At 34.6% G+C, this 20,424-nt stretch overlaps 2 protein-coding genes across 4 annotated transcripts in view; one reads left to right on the top strand and one right to left on the bottom strand.

Moving 5' to 3' along the window:
- The first annotated feature begins 1,568 nt into the window (after window positions 1–1,568).
- On the top strand, window positions 1,569–13,495 carry Naglu (N-acetyl-alpha-glucosaminidase). Of its 3 annotated transcripts, none has more exons than XM_076308585.1 (14): window positions 1,569–1,726; window positions 2,083–2,246; window positions 3,468–3,646; window positions 4,514–4,732; window positions 4,976–5,203; window positions 5,847–5,910; window positions 5,980–6,125; window positions 6,248–6,332; window positions 7,314–7,463; window positions 8,256–8,398; window positions 9,801–9,960; window positions 10,713–10,903; window positions 12,334–12,719; window positions 13,338–13,495. In XM_076308585.1, the coding sequence occupies exons 1-14, from the start codon at window positions 1,642–1,644 to the stop codon at window positions 13,412–13,414; spliced, it is 2,277 nt and encodes a 758-aa protein (XP_076164700.1). In that variant the 5' UTR covers window positions 1,569–1,641; the 3' UTR covers window positions 13,415–13,495. The 3 variants fall into 3 exon arrangements, with proteins under 3 accessions (XP_076164700.1, XP_076164710.1, XP_076164721.1); XM_076308595.1 differs by having other exon boundaries at window positions 1,604–1,726; window positions 2,091–2,246; XM_076308606.1 differs by lacking the exon at window positions 1,569–1,726 and having other exon boundaries at window positions 2,107–2,246; window positions 3,468–3,623.
- A 9-nt stretch (window positions 13,496–13,504) lies between these two features.
- LOC143145302 (uncharacterized) overlaps window positions 13,505–20,424 on the bottom strand; it is a 150,300-nt gene continuing 143,380 nt past the window's right edge. The window contains exon 11 of the mRNA XM_076308555.1: window positions 13,505–19,822. The gene's annotated coding sequence lies outside the window, so the exon portion shown is untranslated. The remainder of the gene's footprint in view (window positions 19,823–20,424) is intronic.

The following is a 20,424-nucleotide window of genomic DNA, read 5'->3' on the forward strand; positions in this document are numbered from 1 at the left end:
AAGTTGTCATTGTTCGAGACGGAGTTAAGCCTATAAAAAATTAAGTTAATAATTTGTTGTTTATGGTAACGAAAAGTATAAAACGATTTGCCTTTAAAATATGCGAAACAGTATTAAAGAGGAATCATTTTTGACGTTACAGCCATTTTTCGAAACCCCTCCATTTTTAGGTCATTCCAGTCTCTGCAGTTTCTTCGTTACTCGAGTACTGTTGAAATATTTATAGAAGTCATTTATTACTAACATATGCAAAGTATATATTTACGTCAATTAACAATATAGCTTCAGAATGTTTCAAGACTTTTAATTAGATTTTACGGATTATTTTAATTAGAGAATTGTTCGTGATATAATTTACGTGAGTAAAGTATTAATAAAACCATAAGAATTAAGACACTAATACCAAAATACATCGGTAATCTTGGTGAACGCTCATGTGTAAAAACGTCCGGTTCATAAAGGTTCAATAACCATTCCACGAGAAATATAATAAAATGTTTGGTGCAATTATAATTGGTCCAAAGATCTCGTATGAGAAATGTTAAAATATCCGAAGAATACGTCTCCGCTCCGTCTGAATGTCGCTACGTGCGTTTGTTTATAGCTAATGACTCTGCTCATTGAATGAACTCTAGTCTAAAGGCGCTGACTAATGACACAAAAGATAACCGAAGCTTGCCCAAAACCAAAGGAGCGAAGATAAAAGAGAATTTCAACTGCTCCTTCGTCGGTAGGGAAGTGTTCTTGACATGATCAATCCACTTGACTACGACTTTGGTAAGTATAATACTGTCATTGGTAATATTACTATTACGATTATTAAATCTATTATTTTATTTGGTTGTTGCAGCATCCGTACAATTATTGTTTGAGTATAATATATAGTATAATAATAGGTACATACCATTTATAGTAATATATAGTATAGTATTACATACTATGCTATTATTATAATATATATAATATAATACATACTATTCATAATACATAGTACAACATGTAATACATAATATAAATACTATAATAGTAAAAAACTCCATGAAATTTTAAGTTTTACAATATAGTATTACTATAAAATATTGTAAAATAAAACTATAAATCAGTGAACAAATTATACTATTCAAATACTTTTATACTGGATCTTCCTACTCGGTTACTCTTCCTTCCCTCTTCTTTAAAGTTTCCATTAATTGCTTTTAGTGAAAATTTCTTTCTCGTATTTTCTAACCAATTCGCATACTTTGGTATCAACTTTTCTGATGTCCTCTATTTTCTACTCCTGTTTAATGTTTCATTAAATATGCATGTAAAATAGTAAGTAATATTTACGTATAAAAATATTCGTACGAATTATTTCGAACCTCGATCGTTTTCAATTTTCCACGTTAGATCGATGCGACATCGATCATTTACATCGTTACGCGACAGTTAAATTTCGAAAACTCGATAATCGTAAAACTTTCCATTGAAACGTCACGTCGTAAGTGTAATTGCATTGTCGTGAACCATTAGAATGGTGGGAGGCCCCATTGATCGAGCAGAAGTAGGGAGGCATGTCGCGTTTATCTGCGTTCTCTTCTCTTTCGGTAGTTGTAGTTTGTATTGCACTTTGAACCATTCTGCTAGTAAAGTACGCGGACAATGTCGAGGGTAAAGTTATTATACGCATTCAGCGTAATAATTTTTAAATCGATAGGAGTGAGCGGTCAGCAGCCCAAGTCAGATGGTAAGTAGTAACATCATTTACCTCGGTATAAACTTCTGCCAGAAAATTAAATTATAGTTAAACTTATTCCAAAAGAAAAATTAAATAATTCGTTTCCCCATAGATCAGAATTTTATCTCGATTTATTTCCCATTGTTTACGATAAGCATTTAACGAAAATTTTCATACACTTTTCGTCGAACGATAATAAAAAGAATTACTTATTCGATAAAATATAATAACGGCAGTTCGGATGTGGTAATTTTTATGGAAAAATTTGAAAAATATATGTCGTGCTTTGAAATCAAATTTTAAATACGTAGCAATCGTGCACGGTTCTTTTTCCCGTATTCCAAAGGAAATGAAAAATTCTATAGCCTTTCAGGACACTCTGGGTCACATAAGACCTCAATCTCTTCCGGAAGTACAAGCAATAGCGGCTACAGGCATTGCCGAGAGACTATTAGGCACAAGACGAGCCAAATTGTTCGTAATGACTGTGGATCCAGATCTCGGGCCCATTGGAAAGGACACTTTCGCAGTAATTTACATATCGTCTCCTTTATATCGGAATCATGAATGTTCAATTCGATCGATGCTGGAAACTCACGATTCAATGTAAAATGCAATTAGCTAGTATCTATATACTGGACTTTGGAGTATAATCACGGTTGTTGTACAACGTACACATTTAACGTTTTAGTATATTGTTAGAAAAAAAGTTACGAAAAAAAATTATCAATGTGTGTCTTTGCTCGAAAAGTGATCATTTTTACATTCATGGTAGGGGGCGGGGGGAGTCGATATATTCTTCGAAAATATGTTGGTAAAATAGTCGGTGAAACAGTTGATCGTCGATAGACTCGCGATCTGGACAACAATACTTCCGCTCTCGCTTTGCATGGTCTGCCAACGATACGCTTTATCTCTTTACACTCTTCGACCTTGTACTTGACAAGATACAAACTTAAGAAGAACGACGTTGATTTACCATGGTCCGAGTTGACAACAATGTTGTAGAGTTACTGAATTAAACTATGAATCAAAGTTGTAGAAATGATGTTACTGAATTGCACATTCTGAACAGTTACATCCAAACGTAATAACAATAATGACGAATTTATTGGAAATCCATGCCTTTACCGATTTCGATGATTTTAAAATACAGTGTCGAGCAAAAGTATTGGATAATATTTTATAATACAATCGCGTGTAAATCAGAAACAAAGAACGATATTTGATTAAATCTTCTTTTAAAATAGTGCCTTAAGTCTTTATAAGAAAAAAAAAAAACAGAAAAATGGAACAACTACATAATCGTTAATAAGAGAAAAAATGTGAATTCTGATTCCAAAGTTTTCACATTTATCACAGAAATATTGAAGTGGGTCTTACAAATTGCAGGACACACTGTATATTGTAATATTTTTTTGGAATATAACCAGAAAAATACATATGTATTTATGCTTCGAATGATAACGATAGATTTAAATTTGACTTAATTCTGCACAAAATTTAACGGAGAACCAAACAGTTACGAGTAGTCAAAAGTTCGTGACATTTTATGATAGACCCAACTCTGATTCAACGTTGATAAGTTCAAATCCAATTGTTAATTATTCACGAGAGGCTGTAAATGAGATATGTATATCAAAATAATTATTTTTTATCGGACAAAGAAAACCAATCTCGAACAAATCGAGATCGTTCACGAGGGGTTATGAATGAAAAAATATGTAGAAAAATAATTCTTTTTTATCAGATAAAGAAAAACAATCTTGAACAAATCGAGATTCTCGGTACATCCGGTGTGGCAGTCGCATGGGGCTTGCATTATTATCTGAAGAACTATTGCAACGTTCACGTATCGTGGGATGGCAATCAGCTCGATCTTCCAAAGACGTTACCGAATGTTCATGTAACTGTCACGTCGAACGACAGGTTGTTGGCAGTTATTAAGTTATTCGGAAAGTTCGTTTAAAATTTTTTTATGTGTTACTTTATCGAATCAAACGTGCACCGTTTTCTTTTACGACTTGACTTGTCTTTTTGGTAACTGCACGATACGTTTGCTTCAAAAAAAAAAGGTATTTTTAGTTGTGGACGATAGATCCAGGTGACTGTTGACTTCTTTCAAGGACTCGAATTTTTTTGTTACGAAAACAAGTTTTTAACAGAAGGAGCAAATGGTAATCAAATTAGACACAGTCGGGGGAATAGGATGGATGTGAAGGATCATTTCCGAATTATTTAGTTGATAATACAGGCATCTTTATATAGAGAAATTATCTCATTTGCAAGGGAAATGTCAGAAGTGACTCTCATCGATTTTAATGAAGCTTGTAGGCTTATAGGTTTAGATATCAACCGTAACCGAAATTATAACCGTAAATGGGCAGCCAATTATGAAAAAGAAGCGTCAAGTTTGTAAAAATCGTTTAGTTAGGTATCCTTGCATAGAAGAGCATCTTAACCGATAGTAACCGCGGAAAATGTAAAACACTGCTGATATTTTATTCTCAGATTCAAATCCCACAACACATGAAATTTTTATATTCAATTAATCATATGGCATTACATATTATTTTTGAACAATTAATTAAAAAAGTTAACGACTTTGATCATTTTCTTAAGTATTCAGTTTTCTTAAAACGAGGCCGTCGATTCACACCGAAAACAATAAAAATTACACGACAGGAAACGAACTTTGTGAAATGTGAAACGAACTTTCCGAACAACCTAATATGTACAAATTGTTGGCGAGAGTTACCCTTCACTCCGTAACATGACGTTCGTTCTCTCGAACAGGTTCAGGTACTATCAAAACGTATGCACCGCGGGCTACAGTTTTGCATGGTGGCAGTGGAATCAGTGGGAAAGGAACATCGACTGGATGGCCCTTAATGGAATCAATTTGGCCCTTGCTTTTACTGGTCAAGAGGCTATTTGGGAAAGAGTGTACCTCGAGATGAATTTGACTCGCGACGAGATCAACGAACACTTCGGAGGACCTGCTTTTTTACCTTGGTAGAGTTGTCGCCTCTGGTATTAAATTAGAGCCTCTAACACACCCTGAGGACAAATGGTAGTGGGGATTAGGGTATTGAATGCTGACCGTGGATTGTAGAATTTTCATATTTTGAATTTCATACTGTGTAACGTTTAAATATAGATACAGTTTCGTAGAATGTTTACGAAACGACTCTACCAGGTAACGTGCATCGAATCGCGAGTCATTGTCGTACGAACAAATTTGAACTGTTTGTTCAGGACCAGAATGGGTAACATTCGTGGATTTGGCGGTTCATTGAGCTCCTCGTGGCACGAAAGATCGATACGTTTGCAGCATCGTATTCTCCAAAGGATGAGGGAGATTGGAATCATTCCTGTTTTACCAGCATTCACGGGTTACGTGCCAAGATCGTTCTCCAGGATATTTCCAAAAGCAAACGCAACCAAAGCAGACCGTTGGAATCGTTTCGCGGATAACTATTGTTGGTAAGCAGAAATGGTACTTTTAAGAAGATATCGGTATACGGTTATCAGCTATGAGTAGAATAAAAAATATGTACAGTAATTTGCACAGAATCTCGCAAACATCGTGAATAATAATTAGATCTTTTTTTCATTTATACGTCCTTCGTGTGCTATAAGTGCCAGATTTTACTAATTTTAACATACGATTAATTCCATTATAATTTTTCGATTCAATAACGTTCCATTTACTTCATAAAGTACTCGACAAGTCCCTCTGTAACTTTAAACTCTTTCTTTCAATGGTTCAAATACGTTTCTTATTGTTTAAAACACTTGAATTACAAATGCAGTATTCTTCGAACCACTCGTCATCTCCCTTTGACATTTTTTTGTGACTGTACTAATTTCGGAGTTAGTACCTGAAACAATTGCATCGACACCCTATATACTTTTAGAGTGATTAGAATAATATTGGAATTTTAATCATATATTGATACGATTAAAATGGTATTGCAACTACTGCAAGGTTTATCGGTATGATTGAAATGATATTTCACAATTGACAGATGTATTCTATCGGTAGATGTAATTAAAATAGCATTGTAAAATTTATAGATCTATTCTACTGATCGTTCATACCGACTAATTCTGTTTTGTCATACAGCCCCTATCTTCTGGACCCTGAGGATCCTTTGTTCCAAACAGTCGGCGAAAAGTTTTTGAAAATGGTAATTAAAACTGTCGTTGATAGAAAGGATGTTTTTGTAGATTTGTCGATTTACATTTGCATTGTACAGTACATCGAGGAATTCGGGACCGATCACGTCTACAATTGCGATACTTTCAATGAAAACGAGCCGCACACCAGCAGCTTAAAGTACTTGAGAAACATAGCGAGTTCAGTTTTCAAATCGATGACCAACGTTGATCCTAAAGCAATATGGTAACAATGTTTGTAACGACTATCGAGTAAAAATGCATTTTTTCGTCACTGTGTTCGACGAACGAAAAAATGAAACGACTTTTTTTTATTCCTACATTTCTAATGTATTCCTGTTTTTCGAGGTTGATGCAAGGCTGGTTATTCGTTCACGACAAATTATTCTGGACCATGCCTAGAGCCGAGGCAATTTTGACATCGGTGCCGATCGTGAGTATTGAACAAAATTATATAAAAACTTTACCGATAAATATTATAAAAAAAAAAAAACAATTTATTAACGCTACCCGTTACTAATGGTGGAATTTGAAACATTTTGAATCGCTTCGATTTGTAAAATGGCGGAAAATTTGAATTACTTTGAACCTAATTCGAAACTTTCTAAAGCCTCGATTGTATTGGAAGTCTTTGGAGTCTTGGGAGTCATGAAAATTTCGGTAAGTTTTGAAAGTTTAATAGAAGTCCAGAAATTTCATTGACATACAATATTGAAGAAAGTCTGAAAAGTTGCAGTTATTATAAATACATGTTTCTGCGTTACTTGTACAAATGAAAACCGTATTACCCACGTGTGATATAAAAATATTTTAAAATACATAAAATAAATTTTGAAACAGAAAAAACAATAAGCTGTTTATGCGTATTGCTTATTCGATACTAAAATCATATTTAAAATTAATACAACATTGTATACAGCATAGTATAGAATAGTAATCATATGTAAAATACAATAAACAATAGTGCTTTTATTATACTTCCTGCTTTTCACTTACTTCACTTTAAATATGACTCTGTTATTGAATAAGTAACATCTATCAGCGATAAATTTATTTGTTACAAATTTTATTCAAAAGCATTGAGAATCCTTGTCTATACTATTTTCTTTCCTTCTCATTATTTCCAAGATATTAACATTCATAATTCATAATTTACTATTAAATTTTCTACATTATTTTATGTCAATAATATTTCTTGCATAAAAATACTTGCAAAGTACTGAATACAAGCTTTCAAAATTGATCGAAACTTTCAAGACTTCCAAGATTATTAAGATTTTTTAATATTTCCAAAACGATCAACACTTTCAAGAGTTTTAAATTTTGAATCGTGTTTAAAGTGTTTCAAATTTATCGTCCGATGAACTTGATTTGTTTCAATCATCGAATGGATGTAGTCGTTTTCTCGTTCCAGGGAAGAATAATAATCTTGGACCTTCAGTCTGAACAATTTCCACAGTACAACAAACTGAAATCGTATTTTGGCCAACCGTTCATTTGGTGCATGTTGCACAACTTCGGTGGGACGCTCGGGATGTTCGGTTCGGCTCAAATTATTAATTACGTGAGTACAGCTCCGCGTAATCGAGGGCGAACAATTGTAACCGTCCAAGGTCACTCAGAACCATATCTCCCGTTATGTCGTTCTCATAACATAGACACCATAGATACGAGATGAAATACCTTGTAAAACTCTCGTCCTTTTGCATTCAATAATGAAACAATAACTGACGTTTAGACCGTGTCTTTTTATATTTTCTCTCGAGTCGTAACTAAAATTAAAACGAAATTTTACAATTGCAATCCTAATTGCTTCTTCGTTTCTTCCAAGCGAGATGATAGGCGGAACGGTATAGTAGAGATGGGTGACCTTGAGCAATCAACATCTTGGGTCTCGACCGTAGTTATTTGGACTTCGTGGGCGTTCTTTTGAACATTGAAATAATCATTATAAAATCGATCGATTACGTAACACATCTTTTATATTTTCGAGAACGACTTGTATTGCTCAAAGAATTATGCTAGTGAGATCAACTCGTTCGTTCTTTATACATTTGCTTACAATATATGAACCATTTAGTACAAAAATGGTGCGAATCGAAAAAATATCGAACGAAATGATTATGTGTCTTGATTTTCAGGGAAAAACGGCATTATCATCTTGAGGTTTAATTTTACAATGGCTTGCATAAAAAGGATGCAACATTTTTTGATATTATTGCAGTTTATAGAATTTTTACTTCGTTCCTAAATATCCAATAATTAAATTTTTTTATTTACATTACTTTTAGATTAAACGACTTGTATACCACGATTGTAATTTATTACGTAATAATCAAAAGGATTTCCCTCGTAGAATGTTCATGCAGCAAGAAATATGAACGGCAGCACAATGATTGGAACGGGCCTTACTCCCGAAGGTATAAATCAGAACTACGTTATCTACGATTTGATGACCGAGATGGCCTATCGTAAGGAAAACGTCAATTTGTATACGTGGTAAGATTCGAAATTTATTCCTTCCCAGTGTACCATCTTGTTACTCTTTCCAGTCAACGATTCAGGGAATAAAATCTGGCCACCGTGGTAGGAACACGTGCAGTTGTACTATTGACCAAATTGATTACGTTTACCATTCGGGTGCGAAAAGAAGGCACAGCGTGTTTATATCTTCGCTCCTCCCGTAGTCCGTTACCGCTTATGCAATTGCAAGCAAAAATCGTCGTTGACCGAAGACGGTGATTTCAAGTCCGAAAGAGAACGAATTCGTAGCAAGATGCATTGGCGTAGGCTCCCAATAAAGCGTTAAGTATTCATGAGAACAAAAATTTACTTACGATTTAGGTATTACTGTTGATTCGACAAGTTGCTCGTAATGAAAAAATGAATACAATTTAATATGCGTAATAATCATTAATATTTTGAAGATTATTTATAGCGTAAAGAACTAATTTGTATTTATTGAAAATCATATAAATCCGCTTATACTCATCTTTTATCAAGATAAACTCTGTATAATTACAGTTTGCACAAAAACAAGTCATGTTAATATTAAAACAAGTATAACTCTTATGTTTTCTTACATTACAAATTTTCCGAGGAATTGTTTTATAGGGATACAATTTCGGATCGTTTCTCGTCACCAACTCAAACCCAACACCTACATTTCCTGCATCGTGTATCCCAATAATTGGAACTTGTTTTATAATGAATTTAACACTGAATCAGGGAAATGATAGTGAAACTGCAATGTCAGCTGCATCGAATTCCTACGATTCGACCAATTTAGACGACAGTAGCTCCTCGGAGAATTTGTAATGTAAGAAAATGTAAAGATTATACTTGTTTTAATTTCAGTATGCCATATTTTTGTGTAAATTGTAATTATATAGAGTTTATCTTGACAGAAATAAGTATAAGCGGATTTATATTATTTTTAATAAATACAAACTAGTTCTTTTCGCTATAAATAATTGTCACAGTATTAATCATTATTACGCGCATTAAATTGCATTCAGTTTTTCAATACGAGCAACTTATCGTATTAGCGGTAGTACCTAAACCGTTGGCAAATTATTCTGGTTATGAATATTTGACGCTTTATTGGGAGCCTACGTCGATGCATCTTGCTACAAATTCGTTCTCACTCGAATTTCGGATCGTCTTCGTCATCGTCTTCGGCTAACACGGTGTGCCTTCTTTTCGAAACTGAATGGTAATTCACGAGACTTATGTGTAGTCGCACGTTTCGAAAGTGTCAAAAGTGGAGACAAGAGAAACAATCGGTTTGTTCTTTTTCTTCTTCGTGGGGAAATGAATCGAAGATTTAATTGGTGTAAGAGACGAAACAAAAAATCATATTATATATTAAAAAGAAAAGTAAAATTAAAACTTTCTTTAGGTTCGAAAATTACGCCAGTCGCAGATACGGCGCGTGGAACGAATACGCTGCCACAGCTTGGAAGAGTTTAGCGAGGACGGTCTACAACTTCGTCGGGACGAGAAGAATGAGGGGTCATTACGTAATAACTAAGCGTCCAAATTTACATCTCGCGCCCTGGGTAAGTTGATTTTGTTACCGGCGACAGAGACAATACATCGAAGGTCGATAAAATTTTCCTGCAAACCTAACAAAGAATACCATTATAACTAAAAAATTGTAAAATATAAATTAAGTATGATACCTAAAGTTGATCCGAAAGAAGTCAACAAAACGGGGAGGAAAGAAAGAAAAGAACTAACGCAAAATGAATGAAAACCCGTCAAATGAATGATAATAAATTAATTATAGATAATCAGTTTTAATAATGTTTATGCAACACTGCAACGAGTGAACATTATACTTTTTTCTTCTCCTTTGGTTCCATTTTTCAAGGTTAGACCAGCTTTCGGTAATATATTCGATTTATATTTTCGTAACCTTTGTGACATATAGTACTTTCGAGTTACATGAAAAAACTGCGCAATTTTGGCATCAATTGAGTAGTGTTAAATTCCAGTAGCAAAAGTGACCCAAGAGCAAACACTCTTCCATCTGCTAATGATTGAAATCAAAAGTCTTCCGTATTTATACTCGATGATTACAATACGACGAGAAGACTAGAAATTACGAGTCAAATCTCCTGGTAGTAATGGATACTGGGGATGGGGGGAGAGATGTAGATACTTTTATAGTTTGTGATTTTCGATTCATGAAATTATAGGTGAAAACCTTGTTAACCATGGGCCCTATGTTATAGAACTCGCGCTCAATGTTCCTTCCATCTTTTGAATTTCCTTGCGACACAAATTGTAAAATGTTCATTTTGCGCAGACTTGGTATAAACACAACACGTTCTACGACGCATGGAAAGTGTTTTTGCAAGCAGCCGGTGGAAGAAGGAACAGCACTCTCTACAGACACGATGTGATCGACTTGACGAGACAAGCTCTTCAGCTGAGAGCGGACGAGCTCTACACCATTTTGATAAAGTCTTTTGTTGAGAAAAACGTTGACACGTTTAAGTGAGCATTATCCACGATCAAAATCAATTAACTGTTCAAAGTCATCGCAAAAGGTATCCTCGACCATTATGATTTGTTTTATATTCAGAGGAAAAAAGGTTACTTGTAGCTGTTCTGCGAATCTAAAAGGAAAAAGAAAAAAGTATCTTTATCGGTAAGAATGTAGTTGTGACGTGATCTGGGGTGAAATCAAAAACTTGATAAACAAAAAAATGACGACACTTCGGAGTTTGAAATTCATATATAATTCTCAAATTCTCGCAAAATCATACTTAAACAATGCACTCGATAAGAACAATCTCAAACAATTCTCTTTTCTAACGCTCTCTCTATCGTTGCACTAGTCGCACTCTGGCTCTCTTCTCTTCCTCGATTTTGATCCCAGTTATAATCTGTTCGCTTAGGTTAACCTTCTTCCTAACTTTTAAACATGTCTATTAAATTATGAGGTTCGGTTCGCCCACTATATCTTCGCTACTTTACTCGCGGTGGAACAACTTTGAACAACTAATTGATTTCGTTCGAACTCCACTCTTTGTAACCCGATCAGGGTTGCCAAGTTGTTTGCTACCGTTCTAACTCAAATTTCATGCCATTGGCTGGAACAGGAGTAGTAGAGAGGGAACCATGCGTAGTGGTGGGGATTGCATCTAAACGTAACGCCAACGTCAAGTGTTCGATTATTTTCGTATGATTCGTAGTTCCAGTAGGGTGAAAGTAAAAATTGAAAATAGGGAAGAATACATTTTTCACGAATAATGGCTACAGTCACATTGTTAACAGCTTCGCATCGGGGCACTTACGCTGAAAACATTTGCCCAGTATGGGGCCTCTTATTGTACAATATAGTCATATAGAACAGTCTTGAAACATTAATAATTGCAGAACTTTACACTCGGAGCCAGCGAAAGAACCAAAAAAATTAAGTTCAGCCACTATTATTCACATTAGGAAAAATTCTATTTAAACGATTCGATTGGTCATATATAACGATATAAGATTCCACTAATTTCCAATTTGACAAAAGAATGCATCATCCAACGTTAAAGTTATATTATGATTTAGTATCGTATTGTGCCCTTAAGCAATGTAACTCCCATTAGAAGCGTAGCCAAAAAGATAAGTTCAATCTCATGTGTAAGAAGTGGGAAAAGACAGCGTAGGTGAAATGAGAGAAATAACGTATATACTTATTGTATCAATGTATTACTAGGTATAATATTTTTTCGATAAACGTGAAAATCTTAGGACCAAAATTCGCATTATGAATTATTTTATTACTTATACGGTGGTATAAGAGAAGCTCCAACTAGTCATTGCGCGGTAGCAGGGAACCTGGCAACCCTGACCCCGATCCGCATAATTTTTTAACACGCGACAAAAGTTATTTTTCAGTCGATCTACCTGTCTTTTTACTCTGATTCGTGTAGGTCGGCCGCCAAGGCATTTATGGAACTCTTCGATGACTTGGAATCGATACTAGCCTCTGGAAAGGCTTTTCTGCTGGGCTCGTGGTTAGAGGGAGCCAAGAACCTAGCCACTAACGATGCGGAGAAACGATTGTACGAATACAATGCTAGAAATCAGATTACTTTGTGGGGGCCACGAGGAGAGATAAGAGACTACGCGAGCAAACAGTGGTCCGGTGTCGTTGTGGACTATTTCAAGCCTCGTTGGGCCATTTTTCTCGATGCTCTCGAAAGTTTCTTGACTCGAGGGACGAGAGTAAACGTCACGAAGATTTACGAGAGGATATTCGAGGAGGTCGAGAAGCCGTTTACATTTTCCCAGAAATTGTACACGACGGAACCAAAAGGTATGCAAAGAACACAACATTCTTCTAATCCTTTCGATAGTAACGATGACCGTAGTCGGCCAATATCGTACACTCGCTGCATCCTATCGATAACTATAGTAACCAGTTAAAATTTCCAAGTGACTTGTAACTTTAGTCGAACATAGCTCGTTATCTGTACGGTTATGAATAGTATTATATTTACGAATTGTGGCATGCATAAGAAATCGTTACTTACAAAAGTATACTATTTATAAATAATAGGATTTCTTATATACTTGTGTAAGTAACGATTATTATTACAAATCATTTATAAAAAGAGAAATAAAGTGCTAAAATAACGTTAGTAATCGAATTAGTCTTTCATTTTGTTTTTTGTACATTTAGAGTTTTAGCCGTATTACAAATAATGAACTTCGATTAATTCGTTTCGTACACAAGGTAGAGCGCGAGCTTACCCCCTCCAATGCCTTCAGTGCACGATGCGTAAAGAAAGGGGGGGACCCCCCCCCCCCATCGTACTACCTTTTCCCACTCCTCCTAACCAGTGATTCGGAGAATCCGATCCGACCACCCACTTTTTATGCGGTTGTACAACTTGTATTGCAATTTACAAATTTTGCAACGCCCTATTTGCAGGAGACTGCGTCGATACAGCTATGAGAATTCTATCTAAGTGGTATAAACCGCAAGGAATACCAATCCCGGCCGGTTAGAAAGAAATACATTTGTAAAACGATATTTTACTACAAAAATAAATCAATTGAACAGGCAAGAAAGTGGAGTGATTATTAAAACGCAATATATAAACTTTGTAAAGGTTATTATTATTGATAAAAGGTTGCTCTAACGTCCGAAAAAATTACAGAATGAATCAACGACATATCCGACGCTCGGAGTTGAGCTACACGTAGCAGGAGGAAAATCGTAACTTAACCTAGATATAGTAGATTGTATAATAAAAAGGAATTATGATTAACGATCGATCGATACCTATAGGTATTTCGAGTGCAGTAAAATTATCTAGACGCAAGGAATATTGAAAAAAGTATTTCGCTCGTCATCGACTTCCTATTCACCGATCGAAGGTGGTATGGCAGTAGATAATTAACGTAACATTTTAATCGACCGACTGGCCTTTCTATACGTAATGTGAACAATGGTAATCGTCTACGAGATCGATTGTCGAATGAAATAAATGCACGGTTTGAAAATTATATCATCGATGCCCCATTTAAATATCGTGATAATTATCGGTCGCTGTTCCAGTTAACGCTCGCTTACAACTATGTCGCAGTGTTGCCATTTCTATAGATTTTTCCGTAAATCTGCTAATTTTTTTATCTCACTTACGAATCTACAGAGTTGAGCTGAAAATTATAGATTTTTTATTTCAATTGGATTTATGTGAACAGTTCTATCTGTGTTTATTATTCAGAATTAAGAAAACAGGATCTTCGATACAGGGATAACGATTTTGATCAGTTTTATATCAGTTGATCGATTCTTTGAATCGATGTTTTCAAAATCGGAAAAGAAGAATTACATTTTTCTCTTTTTAATTCAACTTTTTTAAGAATTTTTATTTTTTCATCGAAGCACATGTAAAAAACTTTGATCGTATGCATAAACGAGATCGGCTAAGGAAGCGAATGTTAAATCGATTTTTTAAAAGATCATTCTCGTATTTGTGATTGATCGATTTCTTAGCAGGGTGATACCAGTATAGAGAAAAGTGTGTTATTGACAACTGAGCTATCACTTTGTTCCCTATCATTGAACTGGAACCTAAAATTAGGAAGTAATTAGTGACGGAGTTCCCACGGGTGATGGAAACCGACAAAGATGATTATTCGAATAGTGCAAGAAGTTGTTAGAGAAGAGTTTAAGCTGTCTCGTAATATCTCAACGGTAATGAAACATTTCTTTCATAAAAATAATTATACAATTCATAGAGTATTTGATCACTTTCGCTGTACTTACTGAAAATATACAAAATATAGTGGCAGCGAATAAAAAAGAAGGCTCGTACGAAGGAATTTCATCTTTATATACGATAATGACACTAAACACAATGCAAAAGTATGTAGAAATTGTTTCAAGCACTCGCAAGATATTAATGGAATTAAAAAATACAATGATCACCGCAGTCGCTAGATTTGATCGAGAAATTGTAGAATGAAACGAATCGAAAAGTGAAAGTGTTGAATTTAAAAATCTGAGAAACCATTTTTAAAGTATCTATTATCTTTTAAAATACCAACAATTGGAATTTTATTTTGGTATTTTTGAAAATAATAAATATAAATCATCTGCAAGAAGATTCGAGGAAATGCATTAAGAAAACTTGTTGCTAGATTGCTTCGAATTGTTCGCTGTTATTGGTAAGAGTTTTATCAATATTAATAAATCGGTGGTCGCTTCTACTTAGAAATATTCAGATTACAGCAACTATATAAATCTTTCGATCCGATTCTACCAAATAACCAAATACTTTTTAACAGTAGTGTACGCCCTAGAAACGTGTTCGTCATTCGTCACCGTATCTTTATTTGAGAATTCGATTGCGCACGACTAATTGGTACAACACGGTTGTCAATTAAGGGACCAATTCTGCTTACAATACGATTACGTACACATTACATACTTTGTATTTTGTTACGACAGATTAAGAAATATGAGTGTGCGTCTAATACACGGTACAAAATATTTTGTGCATTTTTTAAGAATATTCGCAACACGAGAAACACCTATTATTACACGAGAGAAATTGCACATTTCTTGGCAGAAGTGTGTCTACGACCAAGATGCAGCACTTCCGTCTACGATTACGCGTACAAAGTATTCCTAGAAGCACGTAACATTTTTCCTGGATTACAAAAAAATATATATACCAGTATACTCTCGATACTCTCGTTGAATTATAATTTTCTTCCTTTTTTTAGGTTGTTTTCTAACAATTTATCCATTTTTGGTACTGGAGAAACTGTAATAATAGTTCTTGTATCTTACAAGTATAAAATTCTTTTTACCACTTTAGTGACGTTATTTTTCCTCTTATTGTATGTACATAATACGAAAAAGTTTGAAATTAGCTGGACCGATAAATCAGAAGTTGATGTCAACCATAACGAAGTTGAAACGCAACCACCAGCGCCTAGTTAGAAATACGTCTATAATTGAAATTATTATAATAGGTGCGACTGAATTGAACATTTTAATTATAGACACAAAGATTAAAAACACGAATTCCATACGTTTGGGTCATCTTTCACCCAAAGTCTTTGAGCGCACAGTCGAAGGGAAGAACGCTCTAAGATTAAAGATAAAATAAGTTTCGTGCAACAGAGTGTTAAACGATATCAGAAATTGTGCATCCTCTAGCTAACAACCCAGTGAAAGAAGTCAGGTCGAAGATACGATCATCGAAAGTATCCGGTTGTAAGATTTCGAAGTTTTCAATGAAATTCAATACGATTTTCATGGTCCCCCGGATTATATCAGTAAGGTCCAACGAAATTACGAATCCAACTTTTTGTTGTGTATTCTTGGTCGCGTGCTTAACACTATGTACAGTCCAACTTGACTATTTACACGTCACACGATTTTTAGGACACGTGATTTCGGAGTACTGGGTCCAGAAATGACGACTGCACGACTTAACCCTTTCAATGTTGAGCTTGCATGTTGTAGAGGCGCGTAGGAAAGTATTAGGTCGATAGGTATGAAATGTCCATAATAGAATGGATTTATCTTTATCCGTTTCCAATTATTGTGTGCTATTTCTTTAATTTTTTATGGACGATTCAGTAATAGAGTCTCTCCATAAGTAAAAGTTTCCAAGCTCAAACGTTTCATATCGAAACGAAAAGACCAATAACAAACAGTTTCTAAGTAATTTAGTTGGTAGACATTGTTGGACCACCTGGTATAAGACATACGTTCATAGTACATTTTTTACTCATCTTAATGCGTAGATTCAGCCTCTAAAGTATGAACACGTATTTCTGAATCACCATATATTCTAAGAATGTATAGAGGACAATATATTAATGTGATAGATAAAGAGTCGGAAACATTTTCATACTGCAGTGAGCATCGATTTCAACTCTTTGGACTCCAAGCTTTTTTCTACTAGAAATTGACGCCTCGATAAAATCCTTTAAATTATAAAGTTAATCTGAAATGGAGCGTTTTTGTTTTTGAATGCTTCACATACATACGTTCACATCTTACAAGAGTGTAATATCTCAATGACAATTTGAATTCCAAGCAACGAAGTTTTCCCAAATGGGAAAAAGTACACTGAATTAGGTGATTACCGAGGGTCTCTTCTCGAGTCCAAAAAATTAATTTTGAATACGAACGTTGTAAATGTATCGTGACTAGAGCGCTTTTTATAACAGTATTATCCACAATAGTGAGTGGATCTGATTGTAAAATAAACCGTGCAAGAAATATTTACATTTAATTTTTGTAAATTGGATTTTTTTTAATTATTTTCAAACATAAAAACAAAATGCATTTTTGTTTAAATATAAAAACATCATTTTAATTAACATTGGAAGGGTTAAAGTACGCGCGAGTGAATTTGCAATACATAAACCGTGTGGAAACGAAAGCAATAAGAACCATGGGAAGAACCGGCGACACGTGTGCGTGTACGTGTACATGTGCGTATGCGTGTGTGTGAATAGCAAAAGAAAGAAGCAAGAGTGAAGAACGCGTGGAACAAGACAGTCGGTGACGAGAAGTCGATGATTGGCGTTGTGTCGCTTGTTCCGAATCCCGAAACTTTCTGGTGACCCAGCCTATATATATATATATATATATGTACTATTTACAATTTTTCTACAGAAGTTCGAAGATAATAGACTACGAAAGTGAGTTAGATTACGCAGATATGTTGTTACAGTCGGAGCAGAATTAATTGCCGTCTCCAGATTGTTTCCCGTTTCCTGGAGTCATGCCAGGCATTACTTTCACAAGGTCAGCCACATTTAGGACACTTTAATGGCCCAACGATGCAACATGGGGATATAGCCTTTCATTGGCACAGACGCATAACTTGAGATTACAATGTAATTAGACAATTTTTAATGAAATTTAACACCATGTTTCTCGTATCGATTTGCGAGAAGCACAATATCTTTTACCTGGTTAATTATTTTTACTGGACCCTGTACAAAATTTCTAAAGACACGCGGAAACAAAAGATTCGCGTTTAAAACTAAGATATAAATTGTATTTCGAACAAATATCATTTTAATCTTTATCGTTGCGATCGGAAACAAGAATTATTCGATGGATTAATTCACGTAGCATTCCATCCATATCGTTAAGGTAACGTAAATATTGTATGTTGAAAATATACGTACATATGTATTATTTTAGTGCGCTACTCTTTCTCAAAGCTGTAATAAATTATAGAGCGAACAAAAAAAAAAAAATAAAATATTGAAATATTTTGTTCTGATCCTCTCGATTTCAAAAATATGAAGTAACAACTATATTTGAAAAAAGAAACAGAAATGAAACAAAACAGAAAACACGAAATGTCAACATGAAATGTTAGAGTTATGTTTTCACGATAAAGATCAAAATCGATACATAACGGAATTTCATAGAAGTATGTATAAAAAAAAAGAATCTTAACAGTAGTTGAACGCATAAAACATTTTCGGTGAATGTAAAAATACGAAACGGTGCTTAATTACATCACAGAACGAACAAAGGTACCGAAAACATTCACTCCTGTGTTATGGTAACGCAAACTTATTGTATATAAACGACATCGTTGTTTCATAGGCTGACCATTCGAGTTTCTTACAAAATACAACTAGCGTGCATATAAAATATGACTAATTCCCGTAAGTTTCGCTAAACTGTTAACCTTACATAAGATTATATCTACATAAAATTCGTAAGTAAAACGCCATTGCAAAAACGCGAAACAGCTTTGAAGTTTCGCTATTAATTCCTTCAGCCTTAACATTTCTTAGGTAACAAATATGTTCATCGTTTTATACGTTTCGTAAATAAAGCGACATTCGAAATCGGTTGTAACGATTAGAATTTGATAATTTGTTATTAAATCACTGCAAAAATTTCATTTATCCTTTCAGTGGTTGTATATACTACTATTCATATTTTAACAAGGTTGCAACAGCAAACGCTTATCTATTGTTGTCTTTACAGTGCTATAGTCGAGGTAAAATTAGTGGCTGAATGGCATTAAAGAGTTATCCCACCATAGTGAATGACAATATTCGAGAGCCTACTCCATCGAGCCCATAAACTTGATCTACGCAAAGTTAAGAGATCTGTAAAAATGATGGAACAAGCTCAGAATCGATTGTACCAAATATTCAGTGTCTCTGTCCTCCCTCAATATTTTTCCATGATACTCAAACGCTTGTGATTCGAGCCCTGTCGTTTTGTTAATTTCCATATTTTCTTAAGAAATATCGAGGCAAGGATCATAATCTCGCATCTAACGATAAAAACGAACCTTGGTTGTTTAATTGCAAATGACAGTGATGATCGCTACAAGTGCATCCGACAAAAAGAATTTTTTTCGAGAAGAAATCTAACTTAATAGTTTTTCTGTATGAGTACCGAAGTAACCGTGTTGTTATTCCTCATCGAACACATCTATTTTCGTACTTGGCTCTTTCTATGTAATTTCGCGTCTATGCTCGGTCCAACGAGATGAGTCAGTAAAGAAAAACAAATGTTCGTGTGTTGTTCATTTAACAGAAGACGACAAACCATAAGTTTATTCGTTTATATTTGTTTACATCGCTGACTCGTCTCGTTGGTCCGGGTATAGTTTGATCCAAGGATGTTAGAACGAGTTGAAGTAAGAAATCAGAGTCAAAAATATAGTTCTCGAATTTTCGTTTTTTTCCTATCCTATCGGAATCCCAAATAGTCAACCTTCCATCAGAGAGGAGAGACATCATCATCTCGGAGCTATGGGAGTTCTAAAAATGTCGGAGGGATTACGTGTGTCGTATCCCTCACTCGATGTTGCACAGATCCTCATTATCTTGTTGAGACAATGAAGATAACCTTGTCAAGATTTTGACTACGAGAGTCAGTCTTCTCCCTACGGTCCGAGTCTGCAACAAACGAGAAAACTCGAATGAGTAATTTATTATTTAACTCGACTCTATGAAACTTTGCAGATAACAAGGTAAGACATTTGTCGAATGAAATAGAAATCAGTGTGTACCAATCCATTTGGATCGCAAAGGAATGGATTATACATAATAATGGAATAAATTCTGTAGAATGTAAAAGAAATTGGAAGAAAAATCAGAAATGATGACATAATGTTAAAGAAATGTGAAAGAAAAATAACAGGACCGTGGAATTTTATTAAGACAACAGAAAAATTTGTATACACTATGAAAAACCGACTGAATATTCGTAAAACGGTTGAATATTTCTGAAAAAATAGCGAACAATCACAATAGAAAACATGATTGCACAGAGTACAGTATAAGCATTTCTACAATGTGTGTATTGCGTATATTACTGTTGGAGAGTCACCTAGTGTGAATCGCGGGTGATTCAATCAAGCATTATATTATTCTTACAGTTGAAGTGAATACAGTTTTGTAAATAAATCAGTTAAATCTTGTTATTCTCAAGTCATATAATAATATATGTATTAGAAGTGAACTGTAGTTAAGTGACTAACAAGAAGAAAGAATGACTC

Source organism: Ptiloglossa arizonensis, chromosome 1, assembly GCF_051014685.1.
Source record: "Ptiloglossa arizonensis isolate GNS036 chromosome 1, iyPtiAriz1_principal, whole genome shotgun sequence".
NCBI lineage: Eukaryota > Metazoa > Arthropoda > Insecta > Hymenoptera > Colletidae > Ptiloglossa > Ptiloglossa arizonensis.

Bases quoted from the DNA above. Each gene is read 5' to 3' on its own strand.
- Naglu (XM_076308585.1), top strand. From the start codon at position 1,642: ATGTCGAGGGTAAAGTTATTATACGCATTCAGCGTAATAATTTTTAAA. The intron at 7,464-8,255 runs GTGAGTACAGCT...TTTCCCTCGTAG, and splicing joins CGGCTCAAATTATTAATTAC to AATGTTCATGCAGCAAGAAA. The intron at 9,961-10,712 runs GTAAGTTGATTT...CATTTTGCGCAG, and splicing joins ATTTACATCTCGCGCCCTGG to ACTTGGTATAAACACAACAC.